Here is a 23147-nt window from a genome sequence, read left to right as displayed (position 1 = left end):
GATGGCGCGGCGGCCGAAAAGCCGGTAAAATTCTGTCTGACGGTTGTTGTCAAATCTGTCATGTTGTGGAAATGAATATGGCGGCGTGAGAAAGCCCCCAAAATTAGTTTATTAGTGGATTAGTGTCGAAAGTACTGTTTATTGTGGTAGTGTATCATCAGAGGCGTTTTTTCCATGAAATTATACAACACTTGATAAGTAAGTGGCTGAAAGATCGGACTCGACCTACGCACAACCTCTTTCAACGGTTTGCACACAAATAAGGAGCTTATTTCTGTTTTCTTCGCAGATGAGCGCTTGTTGGACGCTTTATGCTGTGTGTTATTGTGTCTCACGCGAAGAACTTTTCATCTTGACTTGCTCGCTGCTATTTTAACGCATTTTGATTTATTCGCGAAGGACACCATCCTTATATGAAGACTTGAATTTGACATTGCATTATTTGTATAGTTTTTTAAATTACCTCTTTGTAAATAGCCCTATTATTTAATTAACAACCATGTGACGATTGGGTCACACTTTTCCTTTGCTATTTTTAACATCAACACTTTGATTTAACTGTAAATCGAGAATTATTACGGCATCATGTCGTGTAGTGTGTCAAACAAGTTATTACTTTTATAACCATATCAGGTGACATCACTTTTACAATTTAAAACAACATTTGTTTATCAATTCATTTGCGCAAACGAATTGTTTGAAAACATGCCGGCCTTTTTTCCAGGACAGCCACAATGGCATATTCGCTGCCAAAAGACTTGGACGGGTTCATCCCGCATTTGTCCAAAGCAGACACGAGGTTTCGTCTGCAGGTTGGGACCGATCTTTTGGCCTTCTTGGCGGAGCCCTCGAACTCCGTTTATTGCCAGGACATTGGCTTGCTCATCGATGGCCTGATACCTTGGATGCAAAGCAGCAATTACAAGGTTAGTGTCAGTGCTTTGTCCAAGGGGCTGCTAAATATCCAGCGAAAAGTGAATCCAATCACACAACTAATTTGAATTTCTAAAAAGCTAGGCTTGCTTTTTCAAAGCTAGATTCTTCTCATCACTGCAGATCTGCTTCAAAAGGAGAACCGTTAGCATTTTTAATTCACGCATTTTAAACGTTATTTTATCACAAATGAAAGGTAAATTTCTATGTCTTTATGTTACAGTGAAATGGGAAAGTCATGAAATCTTAAACGCAATTTTAGTTTTCATATTTGTCTTCATCTTATAACAAATAGCTAAATAAGTAATGTATTTAGGTTCTCTCGTTGAAGGGCCATTAAAAGACATTTGTTTTTATTTGACGTCATGTAATTGTAAACTATTGCCGATTCTGTTGAAGTCTATCGAAATTTCTAATTAATAGACTTCGTTTTGATTTTTTATGATAAAAAATGTTTTGTATTATTTTGTTATTACACAGGTTTACGAATTTTATTTTGGATTTGTTTTTGGGACAAATGGGTTTTTCTATATCACGTAATGACTAATGAGTTACCTATATTTCCCAACAGGAAAAATAAAGAAAATAATAAAACATAGTGTCTGAAAAACTATTGAGTGGAATTGTTACTATTTATATTTTTCCGACTCCAGCGTCCAAAGAAGTGCATTAGATCCGTCTGATGAAGTTAGGAAAATACAAACATCGCGGACCTGTGATATTTTTAAAAAATAAAGAGAATAAAGAGATTATAAAATGTTACTCTTTTTTGGGGGCAGGCAAATGTTTAATCTGTTCCTGTATTTTTTGTTTCAATAAGTACTTACTAGATGCTTATATGAAAATGGTTTTTAAAAGATGAGGAAGTTGTAACACACTTTACTGATCTCAAATTATTTCGCACGTACTCTTGAAAAAGTTAGTTGCTCTAAAAAGTGGTAATATTATGCCAGTTGGGTCTCTTCTATGCATCAAGTAACGTGTTTTTTGAAAAAACATATCCTCTTTGGGGTCGTTGCTCTTGAATTAACAGAACTTGGTATTTTTTTTATGAATGGGACCATTATTTTCACAGAAAACCTGAATATGTCTCTATCATAATATTATGCAAGCCCACATTGTTTACGTCATTCTGTTGTAAACATTTTGAGACATTTTGTACACAGTTTGTGTGATTAAAATTTTGCGCTGCCACGATTGAATTTTAATTAGAAAAAAATCAATTAACCCGATGCCGAGGTCGAGGTCTTTAATTAAACCGTTTGAGAAAATGTGATGTTATTAATACCATCCACTTTTCTCGCATTTAATAGCCTTATATTTTGGTTTCGTGTGCACTGTGCAGAATCACTTGTTGGTCTTGTTGCCACCTCTGGCCAGGGATAAATGCACTGAGTTTTTAAATCTCAGAGTGTCTCTTCAACGTAAATAGAATAAGTATTTATAGATCATAAGGTGCAACCGTCAGAGGCGATCCAAGCAGTAGTTGTCTATGATTATTGTTTGAGTCTCTCGTTATGTAAACTACTGATGTAAGAAGGTTTAATTGATAATACCTTATTGTTTCAATTTGGGTGTGTTGGACAATTTTCTAAATATAGACCGAATTCGCCGATTGTTCGTCGTGTGACGCAAAACTTGATCCTTTTCGCAGGTCTCCAGCAATGGCATCGAAGTTATGACATATCTGATAGATCGGCTGGGGACTGATTTCAGACCATACCTACAAACAGTATTACCAAACGTGATAGATAGACTGGGCGACGCTAAAGACACAGTTCGCGAAAAAGCCCAACTATTAATCCTGAAACTGTTAGAACGTAACGTTCTTTCTCCGCAAACGCTCCTCGAAAAACTCACTCCGGGATTCACGCACAAAAACGCCAAAATCAGGGAAGAAGTCCTACGGTGTCTCCTCAACACGCTCAACGAGTAATTTCGCGCCCCATTGGTTTTTCCTCGAGCGTAATTTATTTATTTTAACAGACACGGTGCCCAATCGTTGACGATAAGTCGCTTCATCCCCGACATCGTGAAACTCTTGTCGGACCCAACGTCGTCTGTGAGGGATACAGCGTTTAATACGTTGGTCGATTTGTATAAACACGTCGGCGAGAAACTAAGGGTGGACTTGCAAAGACGCAATATTGTCCCTCCGGCTAAATGGCAGGCATTGTCTGCAAGGTTTGACGAAGTGAAAGATAGTGGGGAATTGCTCCTGACGGCGACTAGGAATGATTGTCAGTATTTCTATAATTAGGAGGGATTGTCGAGGATTAATTCTCGTAACTTCGCAGATTGTACAGATGAAATAGACAGGGCAGCGATGCAGAAACCGGTGGTTCCAGTGAAGAAGGCGAATCTAGGAAGTGCTGCCAAGCCCAGGACGCTCACGACGGCCAGCAGCGCGAACGCTGGTGAGATTTCCCACCAAATAATCAATATTTTTTATTTTTGTGTCATCTTTCTATCATTTAACTGATTTAATTTTATTTAATCTTTTGTTTCTTTTTATTTCATCATTAATTTCTCTTGCATGAACAGTTTTAAGCAGAGTGGGTTCCCTGAGAAAACTGCCTTTTTCATGTAAGTCTTATTTATTTTTACACCATTGACATCATCGCTAATTAATTGTTTTCACTATGCAAATATTTGTAACAAAAGCGTGAATTGCAATTTGTAAAAAATAGGAAGTGCGTAGAAACCGCCGATACAAGATAACGTATTTAGAGCTAATTATTAAATCGATTGGTGCGTGGGTATTCGATGACTTTTTCAAAGTTCTCCTGTCCCGACTAATAAACAATTAAAAAATTGGAAAACAAGGGCAAATGCAAATTAGAATTTTTCCATTATTGTCAACACAACAGACGAACTTCAGACGACCTCTCCTATGATTTTTTCAAAGCTTATGTCAAGACTTTGGTATTTCGAATGATACCGTGTGATCATAGAAACGGTTCAGCTAGCCGTGACAAATAACTGTTAAAAGTTTTGAATTTCCGTCGAGATTTATTTATAAAAACGTAAAAATTTTAATTATTTGTTCATTCCAGATTTGCTTTTATCATTTTAATTTTTTCTGTGATCAATAGTACAGACACGCAATGCTGCATAAAATGTCATTCTAAAAATTTTACGTTCTTGTGGGAGTGCGTTTCAGTGAGGAACCATTTATTAACTCACACGAAACTACAGTTTACAATCGGACAAGCTCGTATTGTTTTGTCGTTTTTGATTTATTGATTAATTGTGTATTATCGGAGAAAAGATTGGATTTGGAATTAATCTTTTATTGATGCGAACAAAATACTTGTATAAATTATGAATCTGTACGTTTCATGTAATGATAAAGTACTCTAAAATTGATTATTTTTGAAGACAAATAGTTTATATAAACATAAACAGCAGCACTGATAGTTTTTGGAACCGTGTTTGAAAAACCGATAATTTCTGTGGAGTTTCTTTTAAATCGCCTCCTCCGGGGTGCTCTAATCCGCCTAGAAAACCGGAAAATTCCGGATAATTTAGAAGTTATCGACCGATGTATAAAATAAAACCACCACGCGGGTTTCCTAATTATGAGATTTTTTTTAAATAAATGAAGGCTTTTTGTTCTGGATTCTACGGCTTTCAAAAGTTGGGAAAAAATTGTTCACGCTTTTGTTCGGTCACGAAAGTCGTATAGTGTTCACGCCGAAATTTTTAGCTGGCTCAGCCGGCAGCGTGGACGAGGAAACTTTCACGAAATCGTTCGAGGACGTGCCACCCGTCCGAATTTTTTCACCTCGCGAAGTATCCGATCACATGAAAAATATCTATGACACGATATCTGATCCAAGCAAGGAATGGAACAAACGAGTCGACGCTGTAAGTTCATTTCCGCTAGATAAAACATAGAGACAAGCAGCATTTTCCAGCTGAAAAAAATCCGATCGTTGATACTAGCCGATGCGATGAATTTCGAAGAATTCCATCAGGGCCTTAAGCAACTCGATATTCCTCTTCAGGCAATAATTAAAGATCTAAGATCGCAAGTCGTGCGAGAAGGTTGCATCACGATCGCATATTTGGCGCAGATTTTAGGAAGTAAATTCGATCGAACCGCCGAAATGCTTTTGTTACCCTTAATTAACTTAATCCAGAATTCGGCAAAGGTAAATAGGTCGGTTTGTGTGTGGAGCAGTTCCGCAGCGTGTTGCTTTTGTAGATTATGTCTACATCGGGAATTGTTACTTTGAGGTTTATTATCCAGAACATTCACAGTCCGCGACTCATTCCCATAATTACAACGCACGCAGCCACGTCGAAAAGCAAAGATATTCGCAGGTACTGCTGCGAGTTTTTAGACTACATTTTGAACAATTGGCCGACGCATTCGCTGGAAAAGCACGTGGCTGCGCTGCAGGAGGCCGTTAAGAAGGGAATCGCCGATGCTGATCCCGAAGCCAGGGTCTCATCTCGAAAGTGAGTCTTGTGGACTCAAACTCAGCTTTGGGACTATTATGCACATTTTAGGGCTTTTCGAGGATTTCGCGAGCATTTTCCGGACCAAGCGGAAGCGCTTGTACAGTCACTAGAACCCAGTTATAGGAGAGCGTTACAAGGAGATGGAATGTCAGCTAGCTCTTCTAATAATAATCTGGCTAGTGGATTCAAGACGCCGAGGGTTTATGGACGCAGCGTTGCAACGCCGTATAGTGCAACAGGTGGGTTATTTGAAAAAAGATTATTAGACATTTTTGTCTCTGAACAAACAATGGAAAGGTTGATTGAAGTGTAGGTGGATATGGGATTGCTGTGTTGGTTTTTTGCTCATAAATTTATATTATTTCGGTAGGGTGAGAAATTACTCCAAATCGATATCTAAAAATAGGTGTTACGAATGTGCCGACGAATAGGAAAAAGACCGTTTTTTTGTTTCCATTTCAATCAACAAACAAAAATTTATTTTCATTTAAACGAATAGTTAAGTAGCAAGAACACAATTACGGTTGTCTTGATTATACCGTTTTAATAAATTACATTCTTACACAGACAGCTCTTATTACGTCAAATAAATAACTATAATTACATTAAATGTTTATAATCAGAAATAGTTTTTACTCTGTTTTACCGCATCTGTGCAATAATTCAATTGAAATTAAAAATTTTGGTTCGTTTAAATATTGAAGCGTGAATTTTTGCCTAATTAAGACTAAAAATGTGGTTTTGCCTCGAATGGCTATGCTCATTTAGACTACTTTTCATGTATACCAAAAGAGCAGGAATATAAATCAATTTTGACATTTAATTTAGCAATTTTGGTGAATTAAATATTGAATAACGTGTGATTATGGTGCAATTTATTTGGGAACCAGATCGGTAACAAGAAAATTAAACTTTAATTTATTTATTGGTGAAATTATTTGCTGTTTTACAAACGACATAATCGTTACAGTTTCAATAAACTTGGTTGTTCTAAAACAATTATGAATTTTAGTGCTTGTAAAACTGTGTAGAGTAGCCATTTAGGAAATGAAAACATGAATATGTAGTTGTAATTCATTCAATTTAGTGTAGATAATTTTCTTTAATGTTTGTTGTATGAATTAAATTGTTTGAATTTTTTCGCTGCTTTTTGGATACTCAAGGCAGTACAGAAAACCTTTCTGGTACTGGTAGTGGCCTTCATAGGGCTCCTTCTTTGCCCCGCAGCTACAGGCAACGTAGTGGTATACCCGTGTTATCCAAAGAAAGTATGTCCTTGGTGTTTTGTTTCATTTTGTCTGCACTTTTTTGTCAGTTTTTATTTCGCACTGGTTTGACGTTCGCGATGTTTTCAGATTCTGGTCGTAAAGGTTTTCGAAGCAATTCGGCAATCGATTTGCAAGCAGCGCAACGAGCAAAAGTGCGGTCTCAATATGCCGCAATGGCTCGCAATAAAATAGCGTCCGGAACGGCCAGTTTGCGTAAGTTCTTATTGGAAGGGTATTAGTTTGCTTTCTCATGTTATCGCCTGAAATAACCAATAATAAAAATTTCAACAACATTGTCGTCTAATTTAAATAGCGGTCCATGTAGTAGGTCTTAACGTAATTTAGTTTTAGGAATGTTTAGTCCATTTGCTAACTTAATTTGTTGCTTTTTTCCATGCCTGTAGAGGGAGAGGTTGCGCAACAAGGTACTTAACATTTTATTTATTAACACAATAACTTGATCAATGTATGTGCCATAACTTATTAGCTATTTTTACACAACAGCACGGCCAAGAAAAACCCCAGAGACTGCAGCCACACAATCACCGGAGCGTTTGGGACGAACTAGGAACAGGAATTCGCAGTCACAACGTAATTTTCGTAATTTAATCGCAACTCAAAATTATTTAAAACTTTTCAGCGACTAGTAGATCCGGTTCACCGAGTTCACGCTTGGCCTATTTGTACAATCGTAGCACGGAACATGATTCTCCCCGACCTCGAAGACTGTCGTCGGGGATTCCCCGGTCTACAACCGGCTCACGCGACACTTCGCGTGAAACGAGTCCGAATCGTTCAACTTTGGGCAGGTTTAGACGGGGTAGTGACAGGCCGCCTCTGAGCCCGGCCTCTAGGCCGGTGTTAGCCCAGAAAATATTGCAACAGAGTCGTGAAGCCGAAAATGCTCTAGCTGATGTTTTAGTATGTTAATTTGCCTTGTTTTTTGTTTGATTAATTGCGATTTTTAGCAAAACGACTCGACTGATCATTACAGGAGCCCCCGGAAGTCTATGAGATCGATTGACAATCATTCTGATGAATCGGAGACGTCGAGCGTGTGCTCCGAACGCTCTTTCGATTCTTTCAGACGACCGAGTGATGTAAGTTTCTTTCGGGTGTTCTAATTGCCTGATCTGTTGTGCTTATTTTTGTGGAAATTATGTTTTTTTATGTTGGGCTTATGATAAAATGGTGTCATTTTTTTATCAGTCATACTCATGGAGCGGTTCGCAACAAAGACTATCAAGCAGGGAATTATGGGAACCCTGCCGTGTAAGTAATTTACGAACTCAAATTAGTTTTAACCTCATGCTCACACTTGTTAATATGCATGTAGTGTTCTTTATTATTTGATAGGCTTCTTTGCTGGGGGTTTGGGTCATTAATTGCCTTTTCACCAGTAGTGTAGAACAAATATTGCATCACTTCGAATTTATTTGGCAAATAATTTTGGCTTTATTATCTATTTCACACTTTAAATTTGCATCATGTACGTATATTATGATTAAAGTTTGGAAGTTAAAGTAGTGTAATAACAGTCTCAAGTCCGGACTTTAATTATGATTAAATAGAATTGTTTGTGTTTTACTCCAGAATTGACTACAGTTTTTAAATTTATTCAAAGTGGTATTTGAAAGTCACTGCTGCGTTTGACAATTCACATACATTTGACTTTCATTTCTTCACCTTCAAAGAGATTGATAGTCTCTTAATAGTGATATGCCTCGCCCTTGCCTCTTGTGTGACTTTGAGCGTTTGCAGGACATCAACGAGATCATAGTTTTGTGCGCCAGCACTGTCTGGCAGGAGCGCAAAGACGGCTTGCTGTCCTTGCAGCACTACCTCAGCACCGAAGTCCCGCTAACCCCCGGCGAACTCAAACATCTCACCGAAATCTTCACCAAAATGTTCATGGATTCGCACACGAAAGGTCTCAGCGTATTCCTCGACACCTTACACGAAGTGATCAAGATGCACAAAAACGAGCTCCACAGCTGGGTCTACGTTCTCCTCCAGCGAGTTTTCGTCAAAATTGGAACAGAAACTCTCAACTCCGTCCAATCGAAACTCATGGCGACCTTGGATATCATTCGAGCGAACTTTCCCATCCCCTTGCTCATCTCCAACGTTTACAGATTCCTAGCCGATGCAACCCAGACCCCTGGCCCAAAAGTCAAAACTGTGGTTTTAACGTTTTTAACAGCGCTTTGTAACTCGGCCGATGGGAGTCAGTTGACCGGGGCGCCGCCAGCTAACCAAGCTTTACAAAAAATTATCGCTTTCACTCAAGACACAAAGTCGGTGGAGTTGAGGAATGCGGCAAAGATTTGCATCGTGGCGATGTGGAACTGTAACACGCCGCTGATGACGATGATGTTGTCGGAGCTGCCGAAGGAGCAGCAGGATGTTGCGAGGAATATAGTGCACAATCATATGCGCAAAAATTCGACCGGGAGCGAGCCGGGAAGTCCGTCTGTGAACGCAAGCCCTAAAACTCTGTCGCCGGGGACTCCCCCGTTGCGGGAGGGCCTGGACCAGGAGGAGATTTACAGGAGTTTGAGGAAAACAACAGCGGAAATACAAAATTATAGCTACGAAACGTTGAGTTCGAAGTTAGATAGGGATAGGGACACTACATCACAAGATTCGGGTATTTCGCAAATGTCGGTAGGGAATGACGTTAAAAATGAAATCGGGATTTTGGAAGAGAGGATGGAAGAGTTGAATATTAGGGCGAATTTTAATTCGAGGTCTGGACCGCGGTCTTTACCACCCTTTACGTCAGTTAATGGAATTTCTGATAGTGATTACAACGGTTACAAAAGCTTAGGGGAATGGAAAGACACTGATATTATTAAAAATATTTTGGAGAAGTGTGTCGTTGACCATCCAACACCGATTCAAGAGAAAAGGCTGTTGCTATCTCAACTTATTAACATGATTAAGCAAGGCCAGACTGATGCAGTTATCCAGAATTTTAAGTAATTTTGTGTTATCTTTGTTAATTTTTGTAAAAAAAAATTTTTGCAGGAAATTACTACGTTTGTTGATAGATAATTTGAATGAGAAAGACATGAACATCAGGATAACAGTACTGGAAATTCTGCGTGCTATTTTCGAAAGCAAAGAAATGAAAAATTCTTGGTCTGGTTTCGTTGAATTGCTCACATTGAAAGTTTTAGCCGCCCATTGCGATGAAAAGAAAGAGGTATGCGTTTATTTGTAAAAAAATGTTTGTGTATTCCTATGATCAATACAACTTGAAATAGCGAAAAATGATCGGTAAAAATCGAGTTAGTTTTGTGACCAATAAATTGTTAGGTGCTGAAAGCGGCCGAGCAGACAGCCGCCGCAATGGTGGTCTGTCCCTTCAACACGACTGTGATGACCTTGGCGTCTTGGATCCAAACCAGTGAATACCCCCCAATACTGGGGGCCATTAAAATGCTTACCAAACTGATAGAGGCAAATGCCGAAGACGTCACCGACGAACATTTGGGGCAAATAATGCCAGGGTTAATAAAGGTTTGTGAGTAGGTTTGTACCAAACTTTTGCCTAATTTTTGTGGGTATAGGGTACGGATCATGCGGAAAGTCCCGTGCGTAAAAGTTCGATTTTCTGCATGGTGGCGTTGTATAAAGCTGTGGGAGAAGAGCGACTGAACCCTTACATCTCGTGCTTGTCAGGAAGTAAACTGAAATTGTTGCGGTTGTACATTAGCAGGTCTCGGCAAAATACAACGTCGGTACCAACGAGCCCGAAAAACACAGCAACTAGCTAGTCCGAGGAAAGTTGCAAGTAATCTTCCAAAAGAGACATTTTTCGTATTATTACTAGCACATGTTATTTAAGCTTAATTATTTCGACGTAAAGAAGAAAGTAGGCTAGTTCTTGTTCTGATTTGAATTTTTACAAGAAACAATGTGATGTCTTAAGGATCTAAAAACGAGAAACTTGGATTTGTAAATAGCGTAAATATAGTCATTCATTGCTTTTTACGTGTTAATTTTATCTAACCCTTTTACTAATGTTACTGTTGATTTTTTCTTTTTATTAATTTAGACGCACTAAAGTTATTTTAAGTGCCATTTACATAATCAACGCGGGAGATGTGAAACAAAAACAACAATTTTTTCGAAATGCGGCAGTTGAGTTTGTTCTCGAAGGAGGTTGTAGTTGTAAGTCCTGTTACTTGTAAATAAATGTCGACTGTTGTTTTTGTTACCTTTTCTTCATTGATATTTATTTAATGTTTCATTTTTTTATTTCAGGAGGTAATGTAAACTGTGTCTGCATTTAATTTTCGTGTTGTGATTATCTGTAGAGTCATTAAATAAATTGTTTACATCGTCATTGCACATTAAGTTATGATATTTCCCTAGTCATAGTTCATCTGAATATTATTGTTGTCACTTAAGTTTTGATAGTATGGAAACTGGATATATTTAAATTTTGATGTTTCTTCTATAAATAAGACGTTATTAATGATGTTTATTAACTTTATGACCTTTATTGAGAGTTTTGGCTGTTTAATTGTTTCTGCAAAATTAATCTGACTATGGTTTAACGTGACGCAAATATTTCAGTAGTGTTATACTGCAGGTTTTTTACATAGAAATTTCAAGTGTTAGCTTAAAGAAATGATATTTTATATGCCAAATAATATATTAACTGTATGTGCTATAACTTTTTTTAAACCAAACCCTTTGTAGCCTGTAAATACTGTATTTTAGGACTAGCGCTGTATATCACTTGGAAGTAAAATGCTTTACTATTATTTCCACTTTATTTGAGGAATAACCACCCCAGATGTACATTTCATTATGATTAAAGATTAATTTCAACCTATTATTGTTTCATTGCTATCCTGTCCTCCAAAATCGCCGAAAAATCTTTGAAAGTAATCTTTTATTCAAAGATTGGCGGGCAAAGCCTTTAAACAATGTCGCCAACCATGTTGCATTAAATGACGAAATTGTGAATAAAATCAAAGTAAATATAGGAGTTCTCTAGAAAAATGATTATTAGTCACAGTAAAAACGCTGAGTAGGGGGTCTAATTACGTAATAGGAGATTACACCACCGTGTATTTAAAAAACCGCACACCTGTTTTTTTGTTCTCAATGTTTGCCACATTGTGCGGCCAGGTTGTTGTAATGTAATGGCTTTGAAGAGCGAGATGAAGGAAGAGGTGAGTGAATTTTAATTTTTTACTGTGTTTTATCCGTGAATCATTAAATTTGACTGTAATTGTTGAAATCGTAACTAATTGCATTGTTGTACGAGCACGCTGTAAATCAACTTACCTGATAAGATAACGGCTGTACGGCTGTTATTTTGGTTGCCAAGGCCACGCCTATTCAATGTTTTTGTTGTCAATTTGCATGAGATGCCAACATGACAACAGGTGTAATGCCCTAATTACTTATAAATTTTGAATTAAACCATAACGTCTGATTAAACAAGGGAATAATTAAGTGAATTTTGCATTAAAATCGATTCCTTTTATATAATTAAGGAGAGGTGTGTCGTTGGTTGAATTAATTATCACCCGTGACTAATGCTCTTCTCGGGTTTCAGATTCCTGCTGAAATTAAGCTGTTAATATCAATTTAATCCATTTATTGAGCAGCCGGCAACTCCTCTAACGACTACTTTTATAAAGAAAAAATCTTCACTTATTTTTGTTGCACAGATGTTGCGGTTGTGTCCCATGTTTTTGCCAATGAATTATGCTAAAATTACGAATGTCTGAGCTAATACCTTTTTGTTTCTCACAATGAGCTACTGTAAAAGAAAGACCTACATTTCATAGCGCGGGAAAATTATACATTTCCAGTATAAATCTAATTCAGCTGATTTTGAGACAGTCCCACTTGCTCTTTTTTAAATTCATATTCAAGATAGTGCAGACCTTGAATAAGCAGCGTGAAGTTTGAAAAAAGGACAGTTGGGCCTCAGACCGGTTCTATCTCTACTTAGAAATTACATAATTATGATCCAGCTAACACTTTCCATCACCGTGTACTATTTAGAACGTTGTCATCCTACAGATTGTAGTACTAGTAGAAAGCTCCAAGCTTGCTATGTGTAATAATAGGTACTTTTGAATTATAGAGGCCTAATGATGTCTAAAGAAGACTTTGCTTTGGTGCTGACTGGTGCTTTGTATTGTGTTGCACTTCTGTTACGTAAAGAAAGAATAGGTGGGAGCGGCAAATAAGTATAATTAAAAATAGAAGAGACTAGGAAAAAATAAAGTACTCCTAGATGTATAAAAAGTAATTGAAACAGTTCGTAAGCGTTCTGAACCATAGTCGAAAACTTGAGGAGCTTTGAATTTGGTGAATGAAGACGTAGAACATATTCGAAACTCTCGAACTCTTCGCAAACTATAAGATCAAAGGAAAGGTGTTTGGAACAAATTTACGTTTGCTATTGGTGTAAAGACACAAACTTGATATCTATAATTTTTTGGTTTTGAGAATGTGGCAGGGAAATCAGTGATTTATACAAAGATATAAACATTATTTCTACAGTTTGTCTACTTTAAATTATGCTTATTTGCTACTAATACTATCTTTTCTTTCTTTTTGCAAGTCAAAAATTCTACTGCTCTCAGGGAAATTTTTTAACTTACATGTGATAAAATTGCATAAATCTTAGTTATATTACCTAGAGCGGATTAGGAGCTTATTTTCACACTTACTGTTTTGTTAAGTGTTTAAACCTTACTGATCCTGGACTTAAACAAATTATAAAAGAATTATTGTCTTAGGATTAAAGGATATTTTTATCTTAATGTGTTTAAATCGTACTTATTCATTTATGGTAAAATATGCATCTAAAAATTGTTTGATATGTTAATTAGTTTTCGAGGTATTACATTATTGCATAACATGCTACTGTGTCACCTGTTATTTCCATCTTCACACTATTCCTTTAACCGGTATGAACTGAACAACAAAAATATTGTTTTATCTGTCTAACATTATTAGTTGTGTAAATCCAAGTATTGTTTGTTCTCCGATTTTATTTGCTTTTTATTACATTGTTGCAAATGTGCAACATACGACATTGGCACTAAAGCGATTATATTGTAAACGTCTCTCGAGTTTCTTTAAAACAGGAAATAAGCATTGAATTTTATGGAGCACTCTCGTGCAATCCCCTAAGATGTGTTTTTATACGAAACAAAAGAAAGCATTTGATGAAAATAATCAATTCGAATGCTCCAAACTGGCACGGCGTCTTGCAGACTGCCGAAAGGGTCGCGAGTAGTAACATCGATCCAAACAAGGTCGCTTACACATCACGAAAGCCTTTATCGACATTTCTCCCCAGCCTTGCAATTATTTTTCCATTAATTTCAGCCGGTGGCAGGCGGGTTTTAGTCATTCGAGACGGAAAACCGGCAAATTTAAAAGCGAAATAAATTATATTAGCACACATGAGAACAATCCGTTCGTTCTTCAGACAAATTCAATTATGTCTGCGCTTATTTTCTAATTTAATATTAACAAGTTAGAACCGGAGCAATCTTCAAAAATCCGAGCAAGACCTATCTCAATCAGCCTCTTCCTGCAACCGGGAACCATCGCTATAAAAATTTCAGGAGGCCAGTGGAGGAAACCGAAAGAACTACATCTCAATCCATTGTGCTACTAACACATATCTAACGAATAAATGAGTCACATTATACTCAATGAATTAAGTGCATGATAGCGGTTGAATAGTGTAGCCTTGTGACTTGTGACGTAACTAAGGGGGCGACACCGGAAATGCCCTTATTGCGAATTGCGTCACTGGACCGCCGAATAATAGACCAAAAATGACCCTCGCGTTCAATGCGAGGCCTTGGGCTAAACAGCTCTATTCAAGTAGATGAAAAAACATTATTTCAGCTTTTTTCGATTTTTCGAAAATAATTGTCAAAGGCCCGAGTGTCTTTGCTAGCCACTGATGGCATAATAGCATGTAATGTCGCGAGATAATTGAGGTAATTATCTCTAGTTGTGCCCCGTGTGGGCCAAGCCTGCGACAGATCCGCTTTGCAATTTTGCATTTAGCAGTGGCAGTGAACAAATCGCGACACGAGGATCGTCCTTTTTATCAGAAAGATTGGGTGATAAGTGCCAATGGCTTCAAGGAACAACCTCGACTACGAAGATGAGGTAACAAATTCACGCAGTTTCCACTGATTGCCAAAGCTTGCCAGATATCTATATCTGAATAATTTATGAATGCTGCTTTTGTTCATGGAGCGATTTTTCATCAATTTTCCTCCCAATGTGCAGAAAGCGCCAAAGATCTCATTTCGCGAAAGCACAATTTAAGAACTATAAAAGGATGATTTATGACTTCCCAGTTATGAACTATATCCTGGGCATTTTTATGGGATTAAGATTAGATAATCTAGCGACTACCATTTAAGGTCATGATGAAGGAATTTTACCACTGCTGCGCTGCCATTCTGTGACTAGTTGTGAACGGACTGGTGACAGTTTTTTACGTACTGTGTGTCATCCAATTTTCCGGTTGGCATCAAAAAGCTCCCGGGAGCTTTCTACTTGATGCGATTGTCATGTCGGAATGAACAGATCCTTACTTAAAAATTAATTTAAGCAGTAATCATCCGCGCTTTTGAATTTTATACAAGTCTAAAGCACGCTTCATAAATTTTCTTTTAAACGCGAAGGTGCGAGGCATTATAAGGGCCAACCCGAGGCCATTTCACGCTTGGACTCTGACTTATGTGCAGGCATTTAGATAACGCGGTTTAAGGGTTATACAATTTTTTGCTGCTTTCACTATTCGCTTATAGACTCCACCAAAATGAAATATTGAAAGCTTGTTACGATAAATACCATTGGAAAGGATTATCGGTCGGCGATGTAAAAAGAAATGCATTCGGAGTTTGTCCTTTCAGCCGGATTGCAAGAGATTTGCTCGTTTTTATTTTTCTTTCAAGACCAGTAGAGCTTTCATTAGCACCCGAGAAACTTTTCTGTTTAATTATTTCTGAAGTTTATGGGGAAAAAACAATTATTCCACCGTAGGTCACTTTTATATTGTTTTGAATAAAATATGGCTAATTAAAACTGGTTTACGACTTTTATTTTGTGCTTTTGTCTCATTTGAAATTCTGTCCACAATTTCGTAAACGAGTCCTTTGTGTAGTTTTATAATTGTGTATAAATTTACCATGTTGTGACCTCATCATTATTTCCACTACACTAAAAGGGAAAAAATTAATTTACACCGATGGTTTTCGTAAATCAAACATGGCGAGAAGCCAAAACAAAAATTGAATTAAACATTAAATCTTGCAAATTGAACTGTGACATTTGCACTTTCGCGATTATCCCTCGTCATAAATTTCAAATGTCGTACTGAAGCCAGGGGTAATAAAAGACTTTAATCAGAAACATCTTTCGGGAGGATCGCTCCACACCCTCCTAACGAATAATTTAGGTTTGGAGGGCACCCGGGCCTGGAATTTCGCACGGATTTCGCAAAAAATCGCAAAATTTTAATAAAAACCGCTATATCAAATAACAAGACGCTGGGGCAAGGCCGTTCAGCCCTTCCGACCCTCGGCGAAACGGCTGACGTGTGCGCTAAGGGCTTGGCAGATTTCGGGTGCGAGAGAGAGGGCGAACGGTGACCCGGAGCCTGGAGCCGACGGGTGGATCCGGTGGCAGGCGAGTCTATGCATGTCCTGGGGGTGGTCGTTGCTATTGATCGGCACCAAGAACGAGGTCACCAGATTCTGTTCTCCTTCGCAACAGCAGGATGAAGAGAAATTTCCGAAGCTAAACCGAGAAATCCTGATATTGGGACGAATGCGAGCGGCGCAGGAATTATTAAAAAAGGGAATTTTTCGGATTGGGATGTTGTCGTGGCGGTTGATTATCGAGTTGTTTACCGAGCCGGTTCAAGGGTGGAGTGTTTAATTGGGATTTTTCTGGAACGGGGAGGCGGATAAAGCAGTGCTGGAACAGAGCATTCCTCTCCTTGCTTGCTATTGTGCCAAATGAGTTCGGCTTTGTTCCCGCAAAGTCACAGTTATGTTGAAGTTTCATTACCTACAGCCCTAATGCGTTAACAAAGCAACCGCAGTATTCCATGTTTTAATTAAAAGTATCCCTTTATCGGGAATTGTAGGTTCAGGTGGTCGGATTATTATTTGCGACAACGAAACGTTTTGAATTCATAACTTTTTTAATTGAAAAGCTCGGAATCGGCGAAACTTGTGTTTCGTTTGCGATAAAAACTTATTGAAACATTGAATTGCCGAAGGCGGGTCAAGTTCTGATTGAGCAGTTTTATAGTGTTAATTAGATCTTTTGACTGACCTCTCCAGTATAAATGGCATGCGAGGAAACCGACAAACTAATTGAAAATTATGTGCTCCATTATAGTGGCTCTCGACTTAATTAAGCTATTTATTATCGTATGAATAGGAAGTATCCTCTAAATTGTTCCTACTATGCAAATTTGCCCGAATATTTAATGACTTGGAAGTTTCCGAAAAATAAAATTCATCATTCCATTCGATCAATTTTTCTTGCTTTCTTATCACCTCATGTATCGATCCTTGCGTCAATATTTCGTCGTATCTCCTTCAGACAGACAGGTGGAAGAAAGTGATATTAAATATTAGTTTTCCGCTCTTCGTTGAGGCATTTTCTGTAAAATATTATTCGGGAAAAACCCACTTTTCCGATGAAAATTGTATGCATTTTGATCAATTGTCATTCCAGTCATGCAACGCTAACGTGACATACAAACACAAAGATTGGGTTACTAGTCTATTGCAGGCTTAATAAGAGTCTCAACAGACGGTCCAGGATATCCGTCGCTTTTTTAATCATATTAATGTCGTGGGTGGGAAATTTAGGAAATTTGCATGGAACGCACATAATTTTACTCATTATGTAAAGTTATTTATTTTTTGCCTCGAAGGGATTAACCGTGGGGCGTGTATCAAATCCACCAAGTGACCAAAATAACCGTCATAATTTTGTATCAGATTCATAAATAATAACTGCTCCTACGCACACACTCGGGAATAGTCATTTGCCAACTAAAAGCGTGCAAAAGCTGCGCTTCAGGTGGAAGGTCTTGAATGTGTTCAGACTGAAAAAATAAAGTTTCGCATGTCAGTCGAATCGATTTTGCTTCATGCTATTTACATTTTTATCACAAATAGACGCACATCAGGTGGCGCAAAAGAACCGACTTGTTTTACCTTTTCGTTCGTGATGTCTATTTAACTATTACCGCTTGCTGTTATTTTGCTTTATGTTTCCGCATAAACTTTCAAGATGACTATTTCCATAAATTTCTTCTTATTTGGATCAGCTCTGACGGTTTGGATGGAATCTGGGGACATCCAGCCTTTGTTGCTAAATTATTTAGAACTTTGCAGAGTTGGACATTGTCTGACCACTGGACAAATTCTTACATTTATTATTAAAATCACTTCCATTTTTACTTCATATTTTATTTACATTTTATTTTACATAATTTATAATTGAAAAAATGTTTTTTTTTAATGTACTTGTGTTAAATTTACTACTTTATTGTTTATTTTTAACTTACTAGCGTGTAGTTAGGTAATTGCACGTATAATTTTTATTGCGTGTTTAATTACTGCATTTCTGAAATAAAAACTTGTGTATTTCTGCAAGATCGAAAAATAAAAGCGAAATGAAAAGATCATGCTGAATATAACTGCAGATTCAAGCTTTAGTCTATTAAAACAGACACATTTTTCTTTTATGAGACAATTAAGCGCAATATATCGTTCATAATCAATCTTAATGGATTGTTGAGCAAATTGTCTAATGATTGAGATTCTTCAGATTTCGAAATTATTTTTATAGTCTATTATATCCTTTCTCTCGTAATCGAATGCAAAATTCATTTCGCGAGTAATCAAATTTTTTTAATTGGATTGCGCTCTAACCATCTTTATCCAAAAGTGATTTATTCACGACATGAAAACGGGTAAATTTCACTTTAAAATTGCCCGATTTATAAGCGATATTACACAAAATAAGTTTGTTTATTTTTTGCGATAAAAATTGACCTAACACATTCATAAAATTATTGCGTACGTGACCCAATTTAATATTTTAGTGTATGTCATGTGGGTCGATGTGATAAATAATTTATTTAAATTGTTACTGATGATTATCACAGTGCTTTTGTCGAAAGGGTAATAACTATTTATTATCACTAATAGAATAAATCATTTCGTTGATTTTTGTGTTTTTTGTTAGGCAAACTATAATATAAATTTTTGTAGATCCGAAAATAAACATCTAATTTGTCTAGGTGATCAATGATCGTAGATACTAGTGTAAATATTTCTGTATTTTGAAAGAGTAAATTGTGGAAATTTTGATTATGAGGTTTTAAAATAAACCGAGCACCGATGTGCAATTTTGTGCGTAATATGAAATTTAATTATCTCGGTTTTTAAGTGGCTGCTTCGGGAAACGTTCATTATCATCATATTCTCCTGCATAACTTTAATTAACTCAATTTGTTGCAGTCTTGTTCAAAATTAATCAAATTCGTTCTTCAAAGCATATAAGGCATTTCCTAATTGCAGCAATAATTTTCTCTGTGCGAAGTTTTAACTCCTTCAATCAGGAGAATTTTCTTTGATGTGTTCCAAAATTGCCAAAAAAAAATCGTCTGGCACACTCGCCATCGTAGTGAGTCAGCAAGACACACAGTAGGTTGCTATAATTCGCCATTTCCTCCGTGTAGGCCACTAATAATTCATGTAACCCTGAACACTTCCAACAGGGCATTATTTTTTTACACACTCCCTAATTGAGTACGGCCCTGTTCCAATTTTTCCGTAAATTGGAAGTGAAAATTTGACGCGCGAGCCACACACCCCTGGTTTATAGCGACTTTTGAACGTCACGTTTTCGTCAAATTTGCGTTCGTTTTGGCACGAATATAGATCGCTGTCTGTGCTAAAATTAAATGAAAGTTTCGTCACTGAACATGACGTCGATTGGATTTGTCTTGGCATGATATATTGAAAGGCTCAATTTTCGGATCTGATTAGATCACTTAAATCACAATAGAAATGACAATTTTATTCAATCCATTGTAGTAAGTGATCGTAAGAAAACCAGTTTGTAACCGGTTTTCTATAGTTTCATTCATGATTTTTCTAAGTGATAAACAAGTTTTGCTGCCATAGCATCAAAGTCCTGTGAATTTATTGATTAGGCGGTTTATTTTTGTAGCGTGCAGGATGCAAGCTATTTTAACTTACCCTTGAATTTAATTAAATTTATTTAAAAATTCGGGACTTGCCTAAACACGTGTAATTTCGAAGTTGGACTTGAAACACGCTTATTGAGCCCATTTAACACTTTTTCTCATTTGTAGAACTACTCAACTCTAGTGCACTCACGTTCGCAATAAAATTAATCTGCTAGAAAAAGTCTCTATTTGTGTGTGGTTGATTCGTTTTCGTGTAATAAAGTTTCAGGAATTGCAGGAAACTTTGCCAAACTGAAACTTGCTAAATTAACCTAAATATTGAGTGATGAACTTGTCAATTTTAATTATCAAATATTTGAGGTCACTATATTTTATTTTCACAGTGAGTGAAAGATGAGGTTGTTTTTAGGACCAGTGTTGACAACAGGATTCTAGATTCATCAAAAACAGGCTGAAGTGGTCGTAAGGTTTTATTTTCCCATTTTTGACTAACGAATAGCTTTATTTGTGAGAACCAAGCGAGAGCTTTCTCGCATAAAAATCTAATGGCGATTAAAAAGCTTTCTTTGTTTGAGAAAACAAACTTCTCGAATATTGGCTCTAATTAATTTTTTTATCTTGATGAGACAATAATTGCATAAGGGAGTCTTGCCGACTTTTTATTCAAACATTTACATTGTAAATTAGCTGGAATAAAATAAACAGAAACGTAAAATATCAAATTTTTGACTCGGAGCTTTCATGAGACGGAGAAGAAAAATTGTAACACATGAATTTTTTTATGTTTTTTTCTGACGTGCTGGACATTATATGGGACATATTTCTTTTATCGCTTTTTCGTTTTATCCTTCGCTGTCAATTTCACTCCTAAATTTTTTGTCCTACGATATCGTAATATCCAAAACAACTTTACGATCTTTCATAAGACGTAAGTTTCATAAATGCGGTCTATATTATGCTTCCAGTCATTGTTAAAATTTTATATCAAACTTTATATGAATGTTAGTGCTTATATCAGTCTTACAACATGTAGTAATAATTTGGCAATGTTTTCGACGACGTCGTCGTATCCCGAGAGATATTTCTTGGCAGATAAAACTTTTAAATGTGGGTAACTCACATCCACAAGTTCTATTTTAATCACGAAATGTTATAAAAATGTATTTATTTTTGCCTGTAAATGTGAAATGTTTACAGACTAGTTATTTTAGGTTCTAGCTGGAATAAATGGTTACATTATTAAAATTTTTGTGTCTTAGATCTCAGTTTTGCGAATTGAAAGAAAATAAAGCAGCTTATAATGTTGTGTCTGTCTACCGTAGCTTTATTTTGCTTTTTTGCAGTAGCAGTATCTAGCGTAGGCGTAACAAAGCTGCAGGATATAGTAAATAACCTACGAACTTCACAATGGTTTATTTTTGTTTCATTGAAAGTCTTAGCGATTTCATTTTTTTAACGAAAAGAAATGGATATTTTCTCTCAAATCGGGAATCACATTTTTTACCAGTCCATTTAACGCGGTTTGAATTTAAATGAATGATGGCATCGCTGATTGATCGATTACGCATTTCATTAACGAATTTAGTTCATTGCATAATGTAACTGGAGTGTACAATATCATAGACGGTAGTTGTATTATGTTTACAACGAGGTATTGCAGCAAATTTTATCTTTTGTGTTGTGATACAAATGGAACTTTAGAGCGAACCATGGATGGTCATTGAGAGAATTATGCTCAGTTTATAATTACATATACATAACACATTATCACCTAACTACGAGTGCGTAATGCGAATTTCCGTTTATTTTCACAGTAAAAAGAGTTATAGTTGTTTTCAGAAAACTGAGAAAAGAGAGTTCATTTTTAGATTGGACTGTAATTGTAACATAATACGACACTGCAGAATATTATTACGGATCATGATTACGGATTAAAAATATAGATACATCGTTAAACGTTAATGGCCATATTATTGTTGCAGTGGTCATTTAATTATTCATATTGATGGTTACTACATTGTTGTTAGTGTGGTAACCACAAACTAATTGTTACCATCAACATGGTGGTCGTTTAGTTTTTAGTCTTTTTAAATTACTTAATGTGTTATCATTATTGTTTTACAATTGAATTTTTTGTATTGTACAGATACGTCACTGATACAAAAGTAATTACTTTTTGATTTCACAGTTGTCTGGTTTCATAATACCTAATATTTATTGTACCATACAAGTTATAACGAATAGTAATCAGCATGTTAAGTTTCCATTTACTAAATAAAACGTTTGCTATAGTCATTTTCATTTCATTTTCGCGTTACAGATTCTTTAAAAAAATCAGAACATAATTTTTCTTTAGATTTGTTTTTTCGTTCTGAAGAGAAATGGAGCCACATAATTTAATAATTTATCATTCCTGGTAAGTGTAGTAAGATGGATATTTCCTTGACAGTTGTAAATGTGTCATCGTTTCTTACTGCATGATTAATATTTTACCAGGAGGAGGTAATATTTGATACTGTAACAAAATTGATTTTGTCTTTCGGAAATATCTATGTCGGTGTGTTAAAATTAATTAATAAAAATCGGTGTTATACTTATACAGTCGAATCGACTGTATACTAGGTAAAGTACCTAATACAATATTGCAGTAGGTTTTCGGAATTTTTTTATTGAGTTAACAAACAGTAGTTAGTAATTTTCTAGGAACAGTTTGACTATGAATACCAACTCAGTCTTCATATTTTTACAACATTGTACAACTTTGCCTCATTTCTCCGATTAGATCCTTATCTTTTGTTGATGAGTGTACCGTGATAAATAATTGATAACTCGTGGTCTAGAACGTTGTGGTTACCGGCTGTTTGCATTTAGAAACAGGAGCAACAATGAAATCAACATCTGCAAGTTTTAGACCCATAGAATAACAGTAAACCGGCAAGGGAAAGGGTGTTTCCACACAATCGAAATTTTCGATGTTTATCTACATTGTTAACAAACTACTGTACATAAACATAAGTTTAGTGCGACGGTTATTACTGTGCGTGTTTTCTCATCTTGAGCCAGTCTCAGCGAACGTTATTGTATTATGACCAGGACTTTTTTTCTCCTGGATTCCCGACTGGACTTCAGACGTAAATTAAGCAGAAAAAGATAAAACACGACTTGAGGTGACCTAATCTGGTGCTACTGGAATTGAATAAATAACGATAATTTTA

General features: G+C 36.5%; 2 protein-coding genes and 1 long non-coding RNA gene across 14 annotated transcripts in view; 2 read left to right on the top strand and 1 right to left on the bottom strand.

Annotated features, from left to right (window-relative positions):
* The first annotated feature begins 31 nt into the window (after nucleotides 1-31).
* chb (chromosome bows) lies at nucleotides 32-11516 on the top strand. Of its 7 annotated transcripts, none has more exons than XM_015981672.2 (21): nucleotides 32-198; nucleotides 725-926; nucleotides 2588-2865; nucleotides 2920-3173; nucleotides 3231-3350; nucleotides 3478-3519; nucleotides 4643-4803; nucleotides 4854-5090; nucleotides 5144-5400; nucleotides 5452-5642; nucleotides 6567-6671; nucleotides 6759-6884; nucleotides 7076-7096; nucleotides 7176-7262; nucleotides 7312-7592; nucleotides 7640-7771; nucleotides 7881-7943; nucleotides 8433-9652; nucleotides 9702-9879; nucleotides 9993-10196; nucleotides 10247-11516. In XM_015981672.2, exons 2-21 carry the CDS (start codon nucleotides 735-737, stop codon nucleotides 10451-10453), a joined length of 4356 nt encoding a protein of 1451 aa, XP_015837158.1. In that variant the 5' UTR covers nucleotides 32-198; nucleotides 725-734; the 3' UTR covers nucleotides 10454-11516. The 7 variants fall into 7 exon arrangements, with proteins under 7 accessions (XP_015837158.1, XP_015837160.1, XP_015837159.1 ...); XM_064355553.1 differs by lacking the exon at nucleotides 32-198 and adding an exon at nucleotides 617-633; XM_015981674.2 differs by lacking the exon at nucleotides 3478-3519.
* Nucleotides 10914-12505, bottom strand: LOC107398247 (uncharacterized). Its single transcript, XR_001575147.2, has 4 exons — nucleotides 12351-12505; nucleotides 11979-12259; nucleotides 11736-11916; nucleotides 10914-11681 (listed from the first exon to the last, which is right to left on the bottom strand). It is a non-coding gene; the product is annotated as an uncharacterized LOC107398247 (long non-coding RNA).
* Atpalpha (Na pump alpha subunit) overlaps nucleotides 11725-23147 on the top strand; it is a 24797-nt gene continuing 13374 nt past the window's right edge. For 4 of the 6 annotated variants that reach the window (XM_008198197.3, XM_008198196.3, XM_008198195.3 and 1 more), the window contains exon 1: nucleotides 11725-11863. In XM_008198197.3, the coding sequence (XP_008196419.1) occupies nucleotides 11834-11863 (30 nt within the window). In that variant the 5' untranslated portion in view covers nucleotides 11725-11833. Of the gene's footprint in view, nucleotides 11864-14695; nucleotides 14847-23147 lie in introns of those variants that run through there. The other 2 variants (XM_008198200.3, XM_015981678.2) reach the window with 2 other exon arrangements.

The sequence above is a fragment of the Tribolium castaneum genome, chromosome 3 (genome assembly GCF_031307605.1).
Source record: "Tribolium castaneum strain GA2 chromosome 3, icTriCast1.1, whole genome shotgun sequence".
Taxonomy (NCBI): Eukaryota; Metazoa; Arthropoda; class Insecta; order Coleoptera; family Tenebrionidae; genus Tribolium; species Tribolium castaneum.
This window is presented reverse-complemented; position numbering and strand designations above follow the sequence as displayed.